This window comes from Chelonoidis abingdonii, chromosome 4 (genome assembly GCF_003597395.2).
Source record: "Chelonoidis abingdonii isolate Lonesome George chromosome 4, CheloAbing_2.0, whole genome shotgun sequence".
Lineage (NCBI taxonomy): Eukaryota > Metazoa > Chordata > Testudines > Testudinidae > Chelonoidis > Chelonoidis abingdonii.
In genome coordinates this window covers 2,014,867-2,037,455 of record NC_133772.1, presented here as the reverse complement: position 1 = coordinate 2,037,455, position 22,589 = coordinate 2,014,867, and the positions used below count along the sequence as shown (strand labels likewise).

Sequence of the window (22,589 nt, the reverse complement as noted above, 5' to 3'; positions counted from 1 at the left end):
GGTGTTTTTTTCAGAACCCCTTGAGCGCATGCTCCGGGTTTGTGAATGTGTGTGGTTCTACACACGTTCAGAACCCCTCGAGCGTATGCTCTGGGTTTGTGAATGTGTGTGGTTTTTCTCAGGGTTTGGTGTGTCAGTGGCCGCTGAGGAACTGGAGTTGTGGTTGTTTTTTAGCAGAGTCTTGTTTTGCCCTTGGGTTTGACTGATATGAGGGATCTCTGAGCCCATTAAATCCGAGCCCCAGCCCAGCTGCTGGAGCTGCAGTGGGAATTTAAAGGGCTCTGGGCTCCCTGCAGCCATGGGAGTTCTGAGACAGAGGTGAAAGTAAGCTGGTACCGTCCAGTACAGCGTAGCGGCCAGAGCCAGTACGCCATGATAGACCGCACTGGCTTCCTCGGTGGGGATTTAAAGGGCTCGGAGCTCCCATGGCTGTGGGGAGCCCAGAGCCCTTTAAATCCCTTCTGCAGCTCCGGTGGCCAGTCTGGTGCCCAGATTTAAAGGGCTCGGGAGTCCCTGCAGCTGCAGGAGCTCCGGGCCCTTCAAATCCTGGCCCCAGCCCGGCAAGGCTCGGGCTCCCCGCAGCAATGGGAGCTCTGGGCAGTCGGGCCCTTTAAATCCAAGCCGGAACCCGGCTGCCAATGCTGAGGAGGGAATCTAAATGGCTTGGGGCTCCATGGTAGCCAGAGCCCCGGGCCCTTTAATTTGCCCCTGAGCCCCGGGTTGATTCACAGGCCCCAGAGCTCCCAGCCGCAGCCGGTGACCCAGGACTTTTAAATCTTGAGAGGCAACACCTCTTCCAGTTGAGGCCACACCCCCTCAGGACTCCGGCAGTACCGGTAAGTCCTGGAAGTTACTTTCACTTCTGCTCTCAGCCCTTTAAATTCTTGCCCCAGCCTGGCTGCTGGAGCTGTGGGGGGGATTTAAAGGGCTCTGGGCTCTACGCAGCTGTGGGAGCTCTGACCCAGAGGTGCATGTAAGCCGGTCGGGTTCGGTATGGCATAACTGCCAGAGCCAGTATGCCGTGCTGGACCGCAGCGGCTTCCTCGGCAGGGATTTAAAGGGCTCAGAGCTGCCACAGCTGCAGGGAGCCCAGAGCCCTTTAATTTCCCCCCGCAGCTCCGGCAGCCGGGCTGGGGCCGGAATTAAAGGGCTCGGAGCTACCACGGTGGCCAGAGCCCCGGGCCCTTTAATTTGCCCCTGAGCCCGGGTTGATCTAAAGGCCCTCCGGCTCCCAGCTGCAGCTAATGCTCCAGGACCTTTAAATCTTGAGAGGCCCCGCCTTCTCCGGTTCAGGCCATGCCCCCTCAGGACTCCAGCAGTACCGGTAAATCCTGGAAGTTACTTTCACCCCTGCTGTGAGCCCTTTAAATCCTGGCCCCAACCCAGCTGCCGGAGCTGCCCGGGGGAACATGCTCCGGGTTTGTGAATGTGTGTGGTTTTGCGCATGTTCAGAGCCTCTCGAGCGCATGCTCCAGATTTGTGAATGTGTGTGGTTCTGCGCACGTTCAGAGCCCCTCGAGCGCAGGCTCCGGGTTTGTGAATGTGTGTGGTTCTGCGCACGTTCAGAGCCCCTCGAGCGCAGGCTCCGGGTTTGTGAATGTGGGCCTTTTCTCAGGGTTTGGTGTGGCAGTGGCCGCTGAGGAACTGGAGTTGTGGTTGTTTTTTACCAGAGTCTTGTTTTGCCCTTGGGGTTGACGGATATGAGGTTTGGACTGCCCGGATGCTTCATCTGCACTCTTGTGCGGGTTTGCGTTGTTAAAGGTCTCAAAGCAGATTCCTGGTTCTTTGGCGGTTCTGGAGGATGTGTCCTTGTAGCGCTGACTAAGCATTGTCAGAAAAGTTGCCCATGTCTATTAAGGGTGAGGGGAACCATTTTACAAAACTGAACTTTACCATCTTTCTCACCCACACCTATGGATTCACTTAAAATACAAAACCTTATAGAACAACCAAACCAATAAGCAAAATATATTTTCTGGGCTTCATCCGTCCATCAGTCACTGATGCTGGTGAATTTTCCCTTTCAGCTGTCTCGTTCCCTTTTCTTCTCAGCTTGTTTTCCCTCTGCTCTAAGGATCTCATGTTTTCACCGTACTGTGGAGCAAACAGCATTATTATAAAACACAAGAAACCGTCTTGTAAACTTCAAAACTAAATATTCATTAGAGTGTTTTTCTGTTTAAAAAGTCAGCGCTTTAAAACAAATCATCCTTTTCAGGCTGTATGACAAAGATAGGTTTTGAGTTTATTTCTGCCACTTAAAAAACAAAACAACAAACAAACAACAACAAAAAACTCAAACATTTTTTTAAAATACATCTCATTTTGCAGAATAAAAACCAAACTCCTTTTAAAGTCTATTTTAAACCACATTTTGCACAGGAAAAAAACTCTGTTGGTTTGAAACAAACCAAATACATTTAAAAAACTCTACACCTATGCCTTGCCCAGACCTCTCTCACACACAAATCAGCAACTTTAGAAACACACCAAACCAAGTTTGCCTCCATAGACTTTTCAATACCCCCTTCCCCATGCATTTAAAAGTCAGTTGCAAAAAAGTTCCCTTTTACTAAGGGATCATGTCTTGCAGGCACATGCTTGTTCTGTTCCCCCCACTGTGTGTTTGGGCCTTCAGATTAAAGAACAAGCAAAAATGTGAGTTACTGTTACCACCAAATCCCTGTACACACTGTGCAATACCTAAAGTTTTTTAAAACAGTATTAAGCACAACTATAGTTAAAATGGTTTTTACCTTGGCCTGGTGGTGAACTGCAGCTTAAAGTTACTGGGTCCATGCTAAGCAGATCACACTGCAATGAAGATAGGCACCACTATTTTCCTAAGACAGCCTGGGCAAAGAGTGGCATTATACAATATAGAGTTTCAGAGTTAAAGTAAGCAAGCTGTACCTCTGTCTGCCGTCCAGCAGCCATTCAAGAAAGTTTCTGTTGAAAAGGACAGTCTCCAACAGACATGAGGTTTTTATACCATCTTAGCCCATTGGTTCAAAGAGACTTCAGCATAGTAGCTAGCAGGTTAACTTTATCCCCACAGCTCTGAACTAATAGATCCTTAAGGACTTTAGGCACCCCTCCCATAGCACACCCTGTTGTGATCTGGGGTAGGGGAACCAAGCTGTCTGCACAACAAGGCTTTTTTTTTTCTTTTTTCTTTTTTTCTGTAAGTTAAAATAAATTTTTCTGTGGGGCCTTCTTACAGTATTGAACAGGACCCATTTCCAAGCGGGGGGCCCTTTGCAGATATCAGTGAATGTCTTGGGGCTTGAGGTTTTTTTCTTTTAAACATGTTTCTTTCATGCTTTAAGTTTGGGGTGGGGGTGATTTCTAGAAAGAATGACCCATCGCGTTCAACCAATTCCAGGACCATATTTAATCTGTCCAATAGTGTTCCACCGACTCCTGGGGTCATATTGAAACTGTCCAGTTGAGTTCTGCCAACTCCAGCAGTTATATTTAAACTGTCCAATAGCAACTGCAAATTCCTGAGGTTTTATTTCATTTCATATTAATCAGAATTCACCATCCACCCCCACCCACCTCCATCAAATTTAACCCTATGGCAACAAGGGTAAGTAATCGCAGTAACCCTGGCTATTCAGTGAGGTGGTGTGTGGTTAAACCCCCTCAGTTCAACAGGATAAGTCAACTCTATTGTACTCAAACACGTATCTGAACAACCTGTTTGTTTTATTGTAAGCACATTTTTTAGGATTTTTCCCCCCACCCACAACACACATTTCAGCTTTTTGCTGTAAATGGGTCACTTTTACACACAACCCACAAGCGCTAGGTTCTCACAAACAATTGATTTTTTTATTGAAAAAACGTGCAGCTCCTTGAAACCAAACCAAGATGCTTCATTAAAACTTTTAGCTCATTTAAGGGCCAAAGGCCTTCTAACAGAAACACAGTCACAAAGCCCTTTTCAATAGGTTTTCTTTTTTTTAATTTACAGCTACCAAGTTTTCTATCATGTGTTTGTCCTCTCACCATTCTCTAACTGAATCCTTTTAGATTCCTTACAAATAGTCTTTTCCTTAAGCAGGAATCTGTAACTTTTTGTGTGGACTAGATGGCCAATATCATGCCGTGTCGTGGAAAAAAACGCCCCCGCCTTGTGTTTGGATCAGAATCACCTGAGGCCCCTTTATTACGAACATGGGGGAGAGGACCAGCTAACTGGCGTCCCCCTGAATATAGATTTTTCAACAGGTTTTCTAGAAAAAAAACACAATTAGTGATACACGTGTCCTTGTTCACATGATTGCCGTAACTGGAGAAATGCTGTGCAATTGAGTAGAGACCCTGACTGTGTTTTAAAGAAAATGAACCTGAAAATGCCTGCAATTTTTCCACTCCAGCTGTAAGCAGGTTATTTTCTTTAAAACACAGTCAGGAGCTCCACTGAATTGCACAGCATTGATCAAGGTCCCCCCTTACGCTGAATGTTCTTGGCTTAGGCACAGACACTGCACAGCATAACCTCTGGCAATAACGGTGTTTAATCAGCTTTCCAAACCCAGCTCAGCACACAGGCCCCGGAGCTTGCAGTTGATATCCACTGAAGTCCAAGTCACCCAGTCATGGGGCCATTGGGCTGGCACATCTATGACATGGCCCTCGTAATCTTCACAAAGCTTTTCCCTAAGGCAGTGCTTAAAGGCAGCATAAACAGCAACACGTACAATAGTCCGCATGACTTTTTTACGCTCACGATGTGGCACTGGCCCAGTTAGTTCTATGCCAAGCCTCCTCCGAAACACCTCATGGCCGTCATCCTCAGAGTCCTCTTGAACAATTTGTATCAGCGTTGAGCAAAACCAACGTGGGCCCAGCTCATCTTCCCTGCTTGATGCAACGCTGTCCAGGGCTTCCGAGCCATCTAGAAAGGCATCTTTGAGCTATTGAGAGCTTTCCAGAACAGAAACAGTGTAAGCACCCTACTGCTTGTTTTTAGGTTTACACAGCCCCCGGTTCCTTACCCATTAAGAAGCGATTGTTTGTTAATCATTCATTTACCTATGTGACGTCTTTTCCATTCACCTTGTCCACCGGTGATTCCCCTGAGCCTCAAATCACATTCCACCTCTAAGGGGGTGGACAAAGAGAGGCCACCATGCTCATTGGGGTGTCTCACAAGCAGTTGCATTTTGGGTTCTGGTTCCGGTTTATCCATCAATGGCTGGGACGAAGGGCTCCCCTCGGTCGCTCCCTCCTCCTCCTTGGGACTGTCACTGATGTAGTGCTTTCTCCGTGGATGGTCAAAGACCCTCAGGGCTAAGACAGAGTCAGAAGTTCTCAAGGGGGTGGTGAAGGAGTCCAGGTTTCCTCTCAGCAGCCTTTCCACAGTTTCTAAACCATGTGTCCTTGGTAAGAGATGGCCTCGTCTGTCCGGTGCTGGGCCTTATGGGGTAATGGTGCTGCACTCTGATCGACAGAGGGCCTTGGGAGCAGTTCTTAGTGGGGTCACACGGCGCACTTCCGGACGGGTCGCCCTGCCCCGGAGTTCTCCCTGATTGGTCAAAATCTCCTCTTAGGGCAGTCCTATTGGGTCAAAACCCATCCTAATTGGTAGATGGCAGTTGGAGGAGTTCTTAGAGGGGTCACACGACCCACTTGTGGACGGGTCACCCCACCTCGGAACTCACCCTGGTTGGTCAAATCTCCTCTCAGGGTGGTCCTTCTGGGATGAACCCCATCCTGATTGGTAGAGGGTGGCGGGAGGAGTTCTTAGAGGGGTCACATGACACACCTTGCTTCCAGTCATGTGGCCATCTTGACCCCGGAATTAAAACCCTCCATGGGGCGGGACTTCTGGTGACAGGTGAGAGGGACTAAGGGGTCAATGGGTAGGGCTTGGGAGGATCAAGGGGAGGGGTTAGGGTTTGATTGATGGTGGCCTTCCTGATAAATACCAAGATTACATGGATACCTTAGAAAGAAATGTGGACTCGTTACCTCCGGACCGGGACTATGACTGCCCTATTGACCTACCACCTTGTTTGAAAGTTGCTTTTCCCTGTATTTACGCATTGTTGGGACCAGAATTAGTGGATCTCCCTGCGTACAGTCATGGAAACCAGTGCTAAGAGCAGGCCCTTTTGGGGAAGAAGAAATGTGGGACTCTGCTACGCCTCTGTTTAGACAATCAGCTCCTGAACAAAGTGATCATTTGAAACCATTGCCCTCTGCTGTGAATCTCACAATTGTTGGCTCACAGTAAATCTGCAAAGGGTTTCATCAAACTTCATCTGCAAGGATTTCCAATCTCACGCTCGTTTGGGCAAGGGACAAATAGATGACAGATTTCAAAACACACGATGGACATTTTAATGGTCTGATATGCTAATTGAGCTAACCAACTGTCCTCTGACCTTGCAACACTTCATCAGTGGTGTATTTGGGGACAGTGACATCTATTCGGGTGACATATGTCTCTTTTTGGAGAACCCAGAGCAGCACACGCAGCACATCTGAACCTGGAGAGGTTTCGGCAGCATGGTCTTAACACAGAACTGGAAAAGCAGAACTTCCAGCCAACTCTCCACAGAGTTTTTGGGGTACATCCTCTCCCCAGAAGATGTTACGATTGATCCAAGTAAGGTGGAAGCCATTCATAAATGGGGTGAAGTTGGAAGTCCTCAAGACGTGCAGCGCTTCCTAGACTTCACTCATCCTGTGAAATGGAGACGTGCTGGCTCTCAGTGATGCGTAGACAGAAAACCACGCACCCCACACAGAGGTTGGAACCACCCACTCCCTGGTTGTCCTGAGGAGCCATGATTTCTCCAGGAGCTGGGTAAAGGGCGCAGGGATCAGTCTGTCAAAGGTAGGGGAGGATTGGGTGAGGAGAGGGTCTGAGAGGAGGAGGAGCGTGGGCTAGGCTCTGTATTTGGGTTTGGCAGGGATCGAGAGAAGGGACAGGGCTGTTAGAGGGCAATGCGAGGTGCGAGAGGGGTCGGAGATGGGGGCAAGGCCTGAAAAGTTCAGCTACTTTAGATCAACTGTGCCAGAGAATCACTGGTTGGAGTGACTGAAAGCTCTGACCTGGGGCTGGCCAAAATCCTCCTCCTCAGATGGGAACATCCCAAGAGTCTGCAGAAGCTGAGCCTCTGAGGTGAACGTTGTGGCCCTAACCTCTCTCTGCTCTGTACCTCACAGGATTCCAGCCGGCTGTTCCAATCCAGCAGGAAAACTCTGCCACCCAAGTCTCCCAGCACCTGGGCAGTGAAGTGCCACTTAACACCGCTGTGATGCAGAGACCTTGCCCTGGCTGTCTGCACAGGGCTGAATTTCACCCCTTCAGAGTGTAAGGAAATAATTGGCTGAAGTCCTTTTTCTTTTTGGACATCTGTCTAGTGGGAAAGAACCATGGGGATTTGTAACCTGTTTTGCTCCCATGCCTGGTGCTTCAATGATGCAGAGACGTGCTGACGCATTGGCTGATTTCCCCACCTTTTAATCTACTATCCTTCTCTTTTAACAGGTATTCTAAGTCCCCCCTGTGCGTGATATGGGCATTCTTGGGGGTGCAGATTGCATCAGACCTGCACCTGAGTAAATAATAGGGAATGAAAGTTCTGCGGCCAAATTCTCAGAAACCTTCCTCTTCCATGTAGGATCAGGATTTTGGTTTGAACTGATCTTTTTAAAAAGTGCTGAGCAGATGCTACCCTGTAAGAAGAGGAAATAGAAGCAAAAACTGAAAGACTGTTACTAAAACCAATGAACAGCTGCAGAGACTGGAGACCTGGCAAAGCAAACAAATGAATAGTGTGAGTAAATAACCTGAAAGCAAATGGGGAAGAAAATCTCATCTGGGTAATTGTGGCTCTTGGGGCAAAAATCGGGTTCTTGATACGTAGCCTGGCTGAGATCATCCCTTTTCCCTGGATCCCAGACCTGGGATTCAAATGTCATTTTCTGTGTGGTGTCCTTATTTTATTCCTAGGAGAAGGATCTCCAAAGGCGGTGTAAGGATCAGGGACTCTAGTGTCTGCCAGAAACTTCAGCCACCTTCACAGGTAGAAGTCACTGTCTTTCCTACAATGCCACTCGTTCTCTTCCTGCTCTCCAGATCTGCTCCCTCCAGCAGGACAGAGACACCCCTTAACTCCCCGAGTCCTGATTTCCTGCCATTCAAAGGGCTGGGGGTTTGCATTGCCCCCACCGCCACCATCAGAGACTTTTCCTATGGGAATCTCCCTAAAGCAGGGGAGAAATCTGTTCTTCCATTAGAACCAGTCTGCTCAGTAAATCCACCCACACTGACGTCATCTCAGATGCTTTGTTTATCCGAGATTAGTGGTCTCTTTGGAAATCCCTTAGCGTGTCAGGTGGAGCAGGGGATATAGGAGCACCAGCACATTCCCCTGAAGAACACCACGCTGTCTTTCTCTGGTCAGGTTAGAGCTCGCCGTCCATTGCGGAGGTGAAGACCAGATGGGAGCTGCTGAATTGACCTTGCTGTGCCATGTCCTTATGTGGATGAAGGACCTACATTGCAGGCATGGCCAGCAGCAGATGTAATACGTGTGTCCAGGAATGGGCTAAATAACCTACATTGAGAGGTAAGTAAAATCATGGCCACATGATGACATTACAGGAATTGGTGGGGATTGACCCAAGGTCCTTCAGCACAAGCCCCTCTCACTCACTGTCAACAAATCCAGCTCCACCCACTAGACCACACTCCATTCCAGAGCCCCAGAACCCAGGAGCCCTGATTCTCAGACCTGGGCCTCACATCACAAGCCAAACCTCCTCCCATTCTTCTCTATAGAAGGGACCATTGGCAAAACCTCCTCTACATTCCACATGTCAGAAACTGCAGCCACGGGTGACAAGTGAATGAGCTGAGATCTCCCCTGTGGGAATCCAAGGGGCTGCACATTTGGGGTTTCACAGGGAAGGCCTCTGGCAGCCGTTGACGGAGTGTTCCTGGGAGGAGATTTTCCATCTCTAACAAAGGGTTTCTGTTCCCCCCAGATCTCAGCTGCTCAGGAGAATGCGGGAGAGCCGAGTGCTGATGGGCTAGAGGGGTCCCAGGAGTCGCTGTGTAGCAGGGGCAGGGTCTGCAGTCACCATGGGCCACACCCTGCGCTCCAGACAACCCAGGCTGTTTCCCTGGATTGCAAAGAGGACTTTAGTTTGGGGAATCAGTGCTGGTGCCTGTGTCCACAGCTGGGATGTTTACATGAGGCTACTCGATGGTCCATGAAGCACCATGCAAGCAAAGGGATAATGGACATTAGAGAGCGAGGCTGGGACCTTTGCGGGGCTGCTGCAATCGAACATCCACAGCCAGAAGAGAGACAATGGGAAACGCGCTTCGATGGCTGGCCACAGCCACAGCAGCTGTCTCAGAAAGCTCTGCTCATGCTCCAGCCCAGAGGCAGGATGAACAGAGAGCCACACAGGGAGATCCTGGGTTGCAATCAGCAATACGCGGTTTTTTCAGTGAATTATGCTGCCCTGACCATCTATTTCCTGCAATGTGCACATCCAGCCTCCCTGGCTGACCTCAATAGGAGTTAGGTTCTCCGTGCCCACAGGACAGGACCGGCCTTACCATGAGGTGAACTGAGGTGGCTGCCGCAGGTGCCAGACTGTGGGAGGATGCGACTAGGATCCAAAGTGTAGAAAATTGTGTCTGGTGCTGGTGCATATGTTTTCTCCTTGCTGTAGACGCACAGAGATGGTGGAGTGCTGTGCTGGAGGAAGGGGGGCACAAGAAACATAACAGGCAGGCAGGGCCGGTGCAAGGATATTTTGCGCCCTAGGTGAAACTTCCACCTTGCGCCTTCCCCACCCCCCTGCTCTCCCCAGAGCATCGCTTATTGTAAACTTTCAGAAATGAATACTGCATAATGTGGCCTTGGTCATTCGAATTAATACACGTTCGGCTTGAAAACATATTAATTTCATTAGTTAGTCGACATATTGAATAAAAATAAAGGAATAACCTGACAGTGTTGAGATTGTTGTTTTCACTTTGCACAACATAGCCTGGATCTTAACATAAATCACATACATTATACACAATGCACTGTCCCTTCCTTTCTTCATTCTTCCATACCAAAGTCTGCCACATTTTATTCTACCTTTAGAATATCCAATTATTGTTTTTAATAAAGTTTATAAAATTAGAGCCTTGCATGGGGTCAAGTATCAGGGGGTCACTGTGTTAGTCTATATCCGCAAAAACAAGAAACTTGTTGGACTGGGACTGACCTGAGGGATAGGGGCTGCAGGGGAACAGAACAATGGGGGATACTGTGATAGGCTGAGTGGCTGAGAAACCTGCCTAGGAAGGTTAACCGCAAGCAGCGCAGCAGAGAGAGTGCCGGCACGTGCACCCTCAGTATGCACTTCTCTGGCCAGGTCAGCATGCGAGTTGCCCTGTTTGGGGGGTATCTCAGTCCCTCTTGACAAATGGGCTCAGGCAGTCTTCCTGCTCACATCCTTGCTGGTGGCTTCATCAGTGGCTGGTCTGGGGACTGGGGACCACCCTCTCCCCTGGGTCCCAGCCCAGGGGCCCTCTCATTAGCAGCCCAGGTGCAATCTTCCCCACACCTCACTGCTTTTCCCCTGAGCCTTACCTACCTCTCTGGCTCTCCTCTCTGGGCATGGCAAGCCAAGTCACACTCCCTCTTCTCAGGGAGTGACTGGAAACTCCCTCCCTCCCACCTCTTCTGTTGCCAGCTTCCTAGCTTATATAGGTCCTGCCTCTTCCTGCCCAGCGGAGTGTGTTCTGCTTAAATCCCTGTTCCCTGGCTCCTTCTCCTGCTGCACCCTGGGCAGTTAATTGTCCCACTCAGCCATCTTAACCCTGCCAGGCAGTGTGCAGGGTGAACTCCCCATCACAGAACAAATATTTAACAATGGGCTGTGACGTTATCTGATTACAATATAACCATACAGACCATTGTTGCAATCACTGTTAAATATTTGCAGCAAAGGTTGTCAAGGAAGGTGTCTATGAAAAGGTTATAAAACTGCTTGTTATGGTTATGCTAGCTGAATGCGTGTATCACTTTTGTATTTGAAGTTGTAAGTACTGGCGCTATACCTGGATTTCAAAAGTTGACTCCTTGCATAATGCCACAAGGTAACACTCAGCACATCTTGGAGGAACTGTTCAAATTAAGCGGTTCATGAAGAAACACTTGGTTGACAGAAGACTATGGAAGATGCCCATCTACACTGAGTGGACTATCGTGTAAACATGCTGTCTGGAGTGTAGGTAATGGCTTCCTGCAATGACTGAGGGAAATTGGGCATGAACAAGTGGCTGGCCCATGTCTCTCCAAACTCCATCTTGTTGCTGTAATTTTCAATCCTGCTTCTTACCTCTGGAGGAACTTTACTACAAACTGAAGCTCTGAACGATGGACTGAATGACCCATCCAAGCTGTGGATGCACTCCAGAGACTTAACTTAGTCCAGCAATTTATGCCATCACTACTACAAACCTGAACCAAGAACTTTGCCATTGCCGTATGTGATTGATTCTTTCAACCAGTTTTCTTTCTTTCTTTCTTTCAATAAACCTCTGGTTTTTAGATACTAAAGGATTGGCACCAGGGTGATTTTTGGGTAAGATCTAAGTTATATATTGACCTGAGTGTGGGGCTGTTCCTTTGGGATCAGAAGAACCTATTATTTGATTAGATTGATGGTAAAGAACCATTCATCTCTGAATCCAGTGGTTTCGGGGGTGATATAAGAACTGAAATGCCTTTATGTTCTCTTGTTAGCCAGCCTGGTGAAACAGGAGTTTGCTTTTGTGGCTGGTTTGGTCTATCTTAGAATGACCACCAGTTCTGGGTTGTGTTTGCCCTATTTCATCCTCAATTTGGCATTCTCAACTGTGACCCACTAAGGCTCGGTTACAGTTTAATTGGCCCACTCAGCCATCTGAATCTTGCCAGGCCCTGTGCAAAGTGAACTCCCCATCACAGGAGCAAATATTTAATAAAGGCCTCTTCAATCTAGCCCACAAAGGTCTACTATGATCCAATGGCTGGAGATAAGGTGTAAAATTTTTAATGGGGAGAGTAATTAACCACTGAAAGAATTTACTAAGGGCCATGGTAGGTTCTTCCTCCCTGACAATTTTAAATCAAGACTGGTAGTTTTTCTAAAAGTTCTGCTCTAGAAGTTATTTGAGGGCCATTCTCTGGCCTGTGTTATACAAGGGGTCAGACTGATCTCAGTGGTTCTTTCTCACCTTAGAATCTATGAACCCCCCTGATAACCGTACCCCCATTGCAGCCTTAGCTTTGCCAGGGCCATGTCCTTGGCCAGCTGTTCTTGGCACATTCAATTGCTAAAGAAACAGAGAAGAGAAAATCGCCATGCACCTCCTCTTGTTAACCTTGGCCATTGCGAGTTTTTGTTTGGTTTTTCAGTCTGCCACTCGTGGGGCACTTACAGGCAGACCAGAGTGAGAACTGTCATGCCTTGCTCACGTGCTGAATTTTGAAGCATTTGTTTCCTTGAGCAGCTTATTGTGGGATCAATCATATCTGTTCTCCCTAGCTCTGGGAGGGTGGAGGCAGGAGCTGTGTCTATAAAACCCTCTCCAGGCGTGTTCATTCCCCAGAGGGGCTTTGGTCGGAGAGATGGAGGCAGCTAGTTTTAGCTAAGACAGGACCAGGTGAGGCTGGATCATGGGACATCTCTGCTCCCCACTGGCCATAGCGCTACTGGCAACGAGCCTGGCTCAGGGTGAGTGTGGGATGGAGGTGAGATGGGAGACAGGGCCCTACCTCCCATGGGGAGGGGAGAGAAAAACTGGCTTGTTGGGGAGGGAATTGGGCTAGTGAAGAAGAGGTGGATCCAATCCCTTTGCCATTCATGGAACCCCCGCTCCCCATCTAGCCCCTATTTCTGCATTCACTCCTGAGCTTCCCCCTTCAGACCGCTTGTTGTTGGTGACTATGGAACCTACAGATGATGAGTTGAATAGCAATGCTTCTAAGATGTGTAACTCTTGCTGTGGATAGCAGAGAGGTTTCACGAGATTGAGTGGAGCCTGAGAACTGTAGGTGAAGCTACTGTCATCCATTCTCTCAGAGACACTGTGCAGACTGTGTATAATGTACAGCAATAACTGTGCATCACTCCCCCCGTCCTTCACACATTAATATCTGTGACTTCTTTGCTCCCTAGGTGCCCAGGGGAGTCAGAATCAGGCAGGTAAGACACTCACAGGAAAATGCCATCCTTGCCTACCGTGGGCATGTGGAATGAGAATGAGGTTGGGAGCCAAGGCTACTGGGTCCTATCCCAGTCATGGGGTGGGAGAAAGGCATAGTTAGAACAGGGTTGATAAATTGGTATTATCAGGGTTACCGGTAAGGGTTAAGGTTATTTTGGGGTTAAGGTTATCATTGGGTTAGGGTTAAGGGTATCATTGGGTGAAGGTTATCACTGCGGTTATGAGAAAGTTTATAATGGGAGGTTAGGGTTGAAATATGGGCTTTCTTGTTTGCTTGCTTTTCCACAGAGTGGCAGAAGCAGGGTGAGTTAAAGTTTTACCAGGACAGCTTGTGAAAATTCAATTTTCTTATGTAAATAACACTTTTACCTTTAAATGCCCTGGGGCTGTGCTTGTGAATTGCGTGGGAACCCAGGTGTTCTGGTTGCATTCCACCTCCCAGAATTAGTCTGTGATTTCTATGGGATGCAGAGTTCTCTCTCTCTGGCTTCTAGTGCCCCTGATAATACCTCAGCATAACCCTGATGATAACCCTATACCCATTATAACCTATCCTAACCTTAACCCTAACACTATGATACCCTTAATCTTAATCCCACAATAACCTTAAATGCATGATAACTGTATCTTTACCACCATGAGAACCTTAATCTAACCTCCATGGGAGCCTCAACCTCATAATAATTCCAGCCCTGCCTGCTCTTTCTTCACTCCCTAAGCGCTTAGAACATATCTATACCCAAACTCACCCAGCCATGTACTGGCAAGGACATTATATCTGAGTCCAGCCAGTGACAATGAAAGGGGCTCGTGGGATCTCTGTTAAAAGCTAAGTTTGAGCTGATTGCCATGGTTATTGCGAGACATTTGTGCATGGAATTAGGTTTACATAGGATGTTGTGCTCCAAATCTGATGGGGAGTCTGAAAACTGAGCAGCCATGGAGATTGCCTCTCATCACTGGTTGGATGAGATGTGGGTTGGAGATTTAAAAAGACAATTGATTCACTGGAGAATCTTGGAAGATGGGGACTGTGACGTTCCCCTGGTGTTATGTGGACTGGTGATCTGCTAGTTCACTCCAATCCTTAACCCTGGGAGCCAGTCTGACCCTGCTCTGCTGTGAGAGCCCCCACTCCTGGGCTGTTCACGTGCACCCTCTAGCATGTCAGCTGCCCCCTTGGATTGTGTAACCAAATGACACTAGCCAATATCTCTGGTCCCAGACACAACTCTAGGAACCTCTGTCTAGTTATGCCCACTGGCTGCTGCAAGCTTATATGAGTTTGTCATTTTAACAAAGAAATGTATATGCACCTGGCTTGTTATCCCAAGAGGAGCCTCTGACATGCTTCGAACCAAATGCACTGCTTCACGTGGAACAAACAAATTTATTAACTACAAAGATAGATTTTACATGATTATAAGTCAAAGCACAAGAAGTCAGATTTGGTCAAATGAAATAAAATCAAAAACGCATTCTAAGCTAATCTTAACACTTTCAGTGCCCTTAGAAACTTAGATGCTTCTCACCACTTAGAAGCTGGTTGCCCTTCAGTTAGGTTCTACCCTTTGGTCAGTGCTTCAGTTGCTTGGTGATGGTGTCTGTAGATGGAGGTGGAAGAGAGAGGAAAAGCAGGGCAAACCTCTCTCCCTTTTATTGCGTCCTTTCTTCCCTCTTGGCTTTGCCTCCACCTTCAGAGTCAGGTGAGCATTACCTTGTCGCAGTTCCAGACTGACCAAAGGGAGGGGAGTGACTCACTTGAGAGTCCAACCGATCCTCTGTTGCTGCGTAGGCCAGTGTCCTTTGTTCCTGTGAGGCTGGGCTGGGTTTGTCCCATCCATGCCCTGATGAGGTGTGAACTGCCCCTGTGCTCCTGGAGAGTTTTGCCTGGGCCTGCTTTAAGCCATCAGGGCACATTTTCAGCCCCATAACTATATACAGAACTGCCCCTCTGCTCCTGGAGAGTTTTGCCTGGGCTTGCTTTAAGCCATCAGGACACATTTTCAGCCCCATAACTATATACATGAAATTACAGCGTATAACATCACTATAGCATTACTGTAACAACAATTACTATAACATCACTCAAGTCTGACATGACCGACTTGACATTGGATACCACACAATGATATTATAAGGATGAACATAGGGGTGCAGGGTATTCCCCCGAGATACAGAATGTCACAGGGACCTTGTGACTGGATAAGAGCAGAAGGTTGGTCCATTACAGTGGAACTGGATGTGAGTTGTATCCCAGCTTTATGGGCTGGACAAGGGCTGGAAGAACTAACCATTGGGTGAGAAACACCTTAGCAGATAGACAGCACCTTGCTAACAGGTACAGGCCCTAGACTGTGTTTTATGTTTTTCTTCTACCTGTGACCTTACATTTCCACGTTCTGTTCCTTGCCTTTAGTTTGAATCTCTGCCTCAACCTCTGCTAAATAAACATCAGCTTGGTTTTAGTATAGACATGTCTAGGTGTCAGGAGCTAAGGAGAGGGTTGAACCGAGGGGAGAGCAGGGTGCTGGGGTGTGCTGTTTCCCTGGAGGCAGCGGATCGCTGTGCATTGTGGGTGCGCAGAAGACAGGGGACTGGGCCCTGGAGCGTAACAGAGTTGGGTGTGTAAAGTGCTGCCTGCAGAGGGATAGAGCAGGGCTCATGGAGCACCTGGGATGCCAGCCACTGGTGGCTGGGAGGGTTTCCCCGGGTGGGCACAGACTTGCCTCCCTCCTGCTGGGAGCAGGGGGTTACCACAGAAAGTGTCACAGTGCTCGTGGGAGTTAGAATCAGCCAGGTAAGGTGCCCAAAGCAAAACAGTAGCATTAGCTGCCCTGACGTGCAACCCGCGTGTGGCTACAAGCCAGGACTCAGGGGTTCTAGCCCCAGCTCTTGGAAGGGAGGTGGGGGTGAAGGGGTTACAGCAGGTGCATTGGGAGTCAGGACTCCTGGGTTCTTTCCCAGGCTCTGGGAGGGGAACAGCTGCTCTCTTATCATCAGGGAACACTTATAATTATTTATACTTTCCCCATTTTAGCTCCCTTGCCTGGGGATAATGCATTTCCCTCTTTTCTTCCCAGCCTGTGGCAAGCCGTTAGTCTCAGGGCGCATCTTGAATGGTCAAGATGCCAAGGCCGGGGCCTGGCCCTGGCAGGTCAGTGTACAGAGATACGGTTCTCACATCTGCGGCGGTTCGCTCATCTCCGAGAGCTGGGTGGTGTCAGCAGCTCATTGCTTCGATTCGTGAGTATCCCAGGCAGTGCAGAGACAGTGACTGCAGCTGTTCTGGAAAGAATCCCACTCCCTCTCCACTGGCTTCCTATTGTGCAGCATCACTGTGTGGCTGTTCCCCAGCCGCTCCACCCCAGAGCCGGCTGTACCTCAGCGCCAGGCGAGCTGTCCTTGTGAGGCATTGCTGGGGGCTTTTCCCTAGTCAGATTTTCTTGCGTTCAGGTCTGCAGCCAATTCATCATATCGGGTGCTGCTGGGTGAAAACAGGATTGTCGGTGAGACCCCAACCCAGATGTTCTCATCGGTGAAGAGGGTCGTCCCCCATCCCAATTACAACAGTAGCACTTTCCTTGCCGACATCGCTCTGGTAGAGCTGGAGAAGCCAATTGCATTCACGGCCTCCATCAGCCCTGTGTGCCTGCTCGATGCCTCCGTCCGTGTGCCTGCTGGAGACGCCTGCTGGGTGACAGGCTGGGGGAACGTTCACCCCGAAGGTGAGGCACACTTGTAGCTGTTAGAGAGGGAAAGGACAGGGGAAAGGCCCAGTACTGGGTGAAGGTTACGGGCGGGGTGATTGTAACCTCATCGGTACACAGATGGACTGAGTTACACAGTTCCATGGTTCCATGGTTATCCAGGCACAGTTGTGCAGTTACAGAGTTATAAGGTCGGGAGTTGATAGAGTTCTTTACAATCACGAATGGGAGAAACCAAATGGGGAAGTGATATTTACCCCTTCAGATAACACAAGAGCCAGTGGTCACCCAGTGAAATGAATAGGCAGCAGGTTTGAAAAAACAAACCAAAGGAAGTATTTCTTCACACAACACACAGTCAACCTGTGGAACTCCTTGCCAGGGGATGTTGTGAAGGCCAAAAGTTCAAACAAGAACTAGATAAGTTCAGGGAGGATAGGTCCATCCATGGCTATCAGCCAGGATGGGCAGGGATGCAACCCCATGCTGTGGGGGTACCTAAGCCTCTGACTGCCAAAAGCTGGGACCTGACAACAGGGGATGGATCACTCAAAATGGCCCTGTTCTGTTCATTCCCTCTGAATGACACCAGCCACTGTCAGAAGACAGGATACTGGTATAGGTGGAGCCAGTATGGCCGTTCTTATGTTTAAACGGCCACAGTTTCGCAGGTCCCCAGTAATATAGTTACACAGGTATGGTTGTACAACCACAGGTTTGTGTTTATACAGGTTCAGTTGTATCATCATATTGTTATACAGCGAGAATTATATGGTTATACAGGTAAACAGTTGCACAGCCGCACAGTTATGCAGGCACCATTCTACACGGGCCTGGAAGGGTTTGATTTTTGTCAGTCCGTGTTGCTTTCACTCTACACTGATGAAAAAATGTTTCCATTGCTAATCACTGAAATTTACAGGCACGCAAAGGGAGAGACACGCTGTTTGAGAACTTATTAGAGTTTAATTTAAGGATATTTACTTGGCTTTTTTTGACATAGGATACTGACAATTTGTGTTTTAATTTTCATACAACTTTGATTCTTTGAATCTCAGCCTCTGCGGTCATTAAATTATTATTGTCTGGCCCAACCCCATGTTCTTCCAGAGCTGTGAAAATTGAAATGAACAAAATGAAAAAAAACCCAAAACCCTTAAATCCATAATTTTGTGAAAATTTAAATGGCTGAAAATAAAAATAACCCTTAAAAAGAAACATCAATAATATCCATCCAGTTATAATAGTTGGATTCTGCCAACCCTAGTTATACAAACACGCAGTTGTGCCGGCAGCTTTATATGGTTAGACAGTGAGATAACCGCAGCTCCGAGTTATACACCGGGGACAACCCTTAGTTACTCCAGTACCTCAAGCTGTGTGGATGCTCTGATTTTGCTCGAAAGCTGTGTTATCTTCACCATTTCAGAGGAGGGTTAAACTGAATGAAAACTAGCCACTCTTGGAGCTGTCTGTTTCATTGTGTGTGTGTAAGAGAGAAAAAGAGCATTTAAGGGACTCAATTCCTGGCACAAGGAAGGGATGTTCCTATTTGGGGGCGGGGTGTGTGTGTGTGTGTGTTCCTGGCGCAATGAATGGATGTCCATGAGTGTGTGCCCTAATGTGGGTTTCAAAGCACATCTGTGGGTGTAGTTGGCACCTGTATCTTTACCGATGCTGGCTCCAGACCAATAGGAAGCAGTGTCAGAGGTGGCCACCAGCTGGCACCCAGCAGTATCAGATCACACACCTAATTATATCTTCACGGCCATGTGATAACCTGGCCTGGAACTGAGCAGCATCTGCTCAGAGATTTAAACCCATTAAACCAAAGCAGGGCAAACTGTGTGTAGACAAGGCTCAAAAAGTTCATATGTGCTCTACAGGCTTGAGTGTTAAAGGGGTTTAGGCACGTAAAGATTCAGACAGGCTCCAAACTGGGTTACTCAAACGTCGCTGTGCAGGTTTGGTGCCTAACTCCCATTGACTCTCCCATCAGATTTAGGTTTGAAAGTGTCAGCTTTTGCAGATGCCTATGAGCTTTCCAGAATCCCACTGGGCACCTTCCTGCGCCTATTGGTGCCCGAATCCCTTTGACAATCTGGCCCCAAGTGGGGCTGCAAAGCTGAGCAGAGCAACACCTAAAGTATCTTTAAAATCTGGGTTGTTGCCTTTAGCGTGAGTTAAACTGGCCGACTGCCCTACCCCCACCCCAACCCACACCCACACCCGACCCTGCTCCCCTTCCAGAGCCAGGCATGGAAATCAGGAGATCTGACTTCCAGCCCCACCTGGTCAAACCCATAGACCTGGTAGCTCTCCCCGCCCTGCCCCTCAGAGTTGAGAACTTCTTATAGATCCTTAATGTGACAGCTTTTTATGTGACTTCTCCTCATGCTACGTGCGTCACCCTGCCCTCGGGCCTTTCATTTCAGTGAGTTCTTCCCTAGCGGAGACACTGCAGGAGCTGGAGGTGATCACCGTGGACACCACAGTCTGCAACGATCTCTTCCGGGAAGCATTACAAAAGCCTGCGGGTGACAACCCCATCAAAGAGGACATGATGTGTGCCGGGCACATGGAAGGCTATAAGGGGACGGCCCCGGTGAGATTCTGTGACTGAGATCGGGGCCGGTTTGTGCTGGGTGTGGCACTGACCCTGGTTGATATTGCGAACCCCATAGTTCCTAGCATGGTCTCCCTGTTGACTTGGTGGTGTGTGTCGGGGGGACCCACCAAAGAGGGGCCCAGATGGAAGGGCTGAGGCTTGAGTTCAGTCCACAGTGTCTACACAAGAGTATCGAGCCCAGAGACTAAAAAGTCAGCAGGATCCATTAAATCATCCATTCTGACCTGTATAACCCAGTCTACAATCTCACTGGGTTACCCCTTTACCGAGACCCAAGACTTGTGTCGGGATAAAGCATCTCCCAGAAAGGCAGCCAGTGGGGATGTGAAGCCATCACAAGATGGAGAATCCAATACGGCCCTTGTGGCTGATGGAGACTGGTCCCCTTCCTTCCAACCCTATTTCTTTCCCTGTCTCTAGGGTGACTCTGGGGGACCCCTGGTGTGTGAGGAGGACGGGACCTGGTACCTTGCTGGGATTGTGAGTTGGTTACTGAAAAGACTGAACAGTGTTGCTGCTGGTTACCCCGGGGTCTACAACCGCCCGAATGTCCACAACGATTGGATCCAGGAGAATGTGCCTGGTGTGAGTTTCATGGTGGTGAACTTCACTTTGAACAGTGCCAGTCCCTCTACCACCGTCACTACGAACAGTGCCGGACCCTCTGCCAGCATCCCCGAGATCCTTCTCCTCACTGTGCTTCTGTGGCTGACCTTGTGACCCTGGTCCTTGACTGGTTCCCCATCCCACACCAGCCCTTCCTCACCCTTGCTGCAGAGAGACCATGTCACCTGTGACACCAGACCACAGTATTCACACCCTGCACACTATTGTAACAATCTTTGTGCAAAATGCACCTTGTGCGATATGATTTGAAAACTAATAACTCTCTGATCATTCATGTATGTATTCATATCCTTGCGTGATTAACCTTTCCTCCCCTCATTTCCCCCCACCAATCACTGGTGAATTCAGACCCAATTCCCTTGGGTCTTACACAAGGAAAAAATCAATCAGATTCTTAAAAAAGAAAGCTTTTAATTAAAGAAAGAAAAAAGTAAAAAATATCTCTGTAAAATCAAGATGGAAAATGTTTACAGGGTCTTCAGCTTATACAGACTAGAGGAACTCCCTGCCCCCTAGCCTAAGTTACAAGTTACAGCAAACAGAGGTAAAATATCCTTCCAGCAAAATACACATTTGCAAATAAAGAAAACAAACATAAAACTAATCCACCTTTTAACTAGTTAGTACCTACTGTTATGAACATGAGAGACTGTGTTAGAAAGAATGGAGACCGATCTGGTTGCACGTCTGGCCCCTCTTAGCTCCAAGAGCGAACAACACCAAAACAAAGAGCACAAACAAAGACTTCCCTCCACCAAGATTTGAAAGTATCTTGTCCCCCAATGGGTCCTCTGGTCAGGTGTCAGCAGGTTCACTGACCTTGTTAACCCTTTACAGGTAAAACAGACATTAACCCTTAACTATCTGTTTATGAAAGGATGGAATTGGGTGAAGAGGTGGGGTGGGGAAGGGGTGGAGTGGGAGTAGGGTTTGGGGCAGAGCCAGGGGTCGAGCAACCCCCAGCACCTTGGAAAGTCAGCGCCTCTGGTCTCAGTATGCCAGGCCCCATGTGCTTTAATCCTTTGGCTGAACAGAGCCCAGGCACGGCCCTGGCCAGGTCCCCAGGGGCCGCTTTGTGCGAGTTAGGACTTTGAGCATTTAAACAAATGTATTGATTTCAACGTTCACAGTTGTAAGAAATGATGAGGTGGATCTGACAATGGGGCGGAGGGTGTCAGACAATAATTATTTAATTACATTGAAATGAATTGAAAGCGAAAGCTCCAGAACACAAATTGTCAACATCCCTTGTTCAAAAACACAAAGACAAGAGCCTTAAAGTAAAGTCTAAGAGGTTGTGGAGCTGCCTTTTCTCACTGCGGCTGTCTGCGCGTTTCAACCATTACTGATGGAAAAGTGTGTGTGTGTGTGTGTCTCTCTGTGTCTGTGTGTGTGTGTGGGCGCACGCAGTGAAATCTGACTTTTCGGATATGACCTGGGCGGCATCCCAGAGATCACAGAAGAGGGATTGCAGCAAAGAGCAGGCCTGGCCTCTTGCCCTGATTTCTCCTCCGCAGGGAAACAGCTCAGAACTCAGAGAAACCACCCGGGGCCCAAAATGGAGAAACGGGTGTAAACACTCTGCTGTGCATTCAACTGTAAACCTCTGGTCCTCACGGTGGAGGGGAGGAGAGACAAGGGCCCTGGGTCAAAAGTGCAGGGGACTTCTCAGCAGAGAGCCACATGGTCAGGGGGACCCCTAGGGTCAGCCAATCCCAGCCCCTGCCGAGATGCAGGATTTGTTGTGTCTGAACCACCCAGGACAGATGGTTTCGCAGCTGCTTTCTGAAACCGCCCAGTGAAGGAGCTTCCAGCCCCTCCCAAGGCCTCCGGGGAGTGGGGCCTCCATTGTCCTGCTGTTCTTACCCAGCCGGGGACCAGCCCAGATCGCCCCCCATCTCCAAGCTGTCTGGCCCCAGGGCTCAGGTGGGGCTGGCCCGGTGGGGGGCTGGGCTCCCAGCTGGCCTGGCTGCTGGTGCTGGTGCGTGTTCCAAGCTAAGGGGGGGACCAGAGCAGCCTCCCACCGAGAGAGAGTCACAGACATCTAAGGGGGGGGTAGCCTGGAGAGGGCAAATCTGCCCTGGGGGGGGGATAGACTGGAGGGAGAGATCCTCGCCCCGGGGGGATGGTAGTTTCCCCCTCCCCCCCGTGACCTGCCCCATAGCTCGCTCTTCTACCTGGAATTTTCTCCGGCAGAACCGAAAGTAAAACCTCCGCTGGTTTCTGTTTCCTCCTGCCCTGCAGTCGGGCACTGACCCCGCAGGAGATTGGCTCCCAAGGGTGGGAGAGGTGTAGCGAGAGGAGAGGCTGTTAATAGCCACTGCTGGTGCAGGCTGGGAGCCAGGACTCCTGGGTTCTCTTCTGCCCCTGGGAG

The 22,589-nt window shown here is 48.9% G+C and overlaps 1 protein-coding gene across 1 annotated transcript; it reads left to right on the top strand.

The window, feature by feature from the left end:
• Positions 1–12,590: 12,590 nt before the first annotated feature.
• Positions 12,591–20,398, top strand: LOC116827310 (serine protease 27-like). Its single transcript, XM_032784723.2, has 6 exons — positions 12,591–12,756; positions 13,201–13,227; positions 16,333–16,495; positions 16,706–16,977; positions 19,395–19,564; positions 20,009–20,398. Exons 1-6 carry the CDS (start codon positions 12,699–12,701, stop codon positions 20,306–20,308), a joined length of 990 nt encoding a protein of 329 aa, XP_032640614.2. The 5' UTR covers positions 12,591–12,698; the 3' UTR covers positions 20,309–20,398.
• Positions 20,399–22,589: the final 2,191 nt, after the last annotated feature.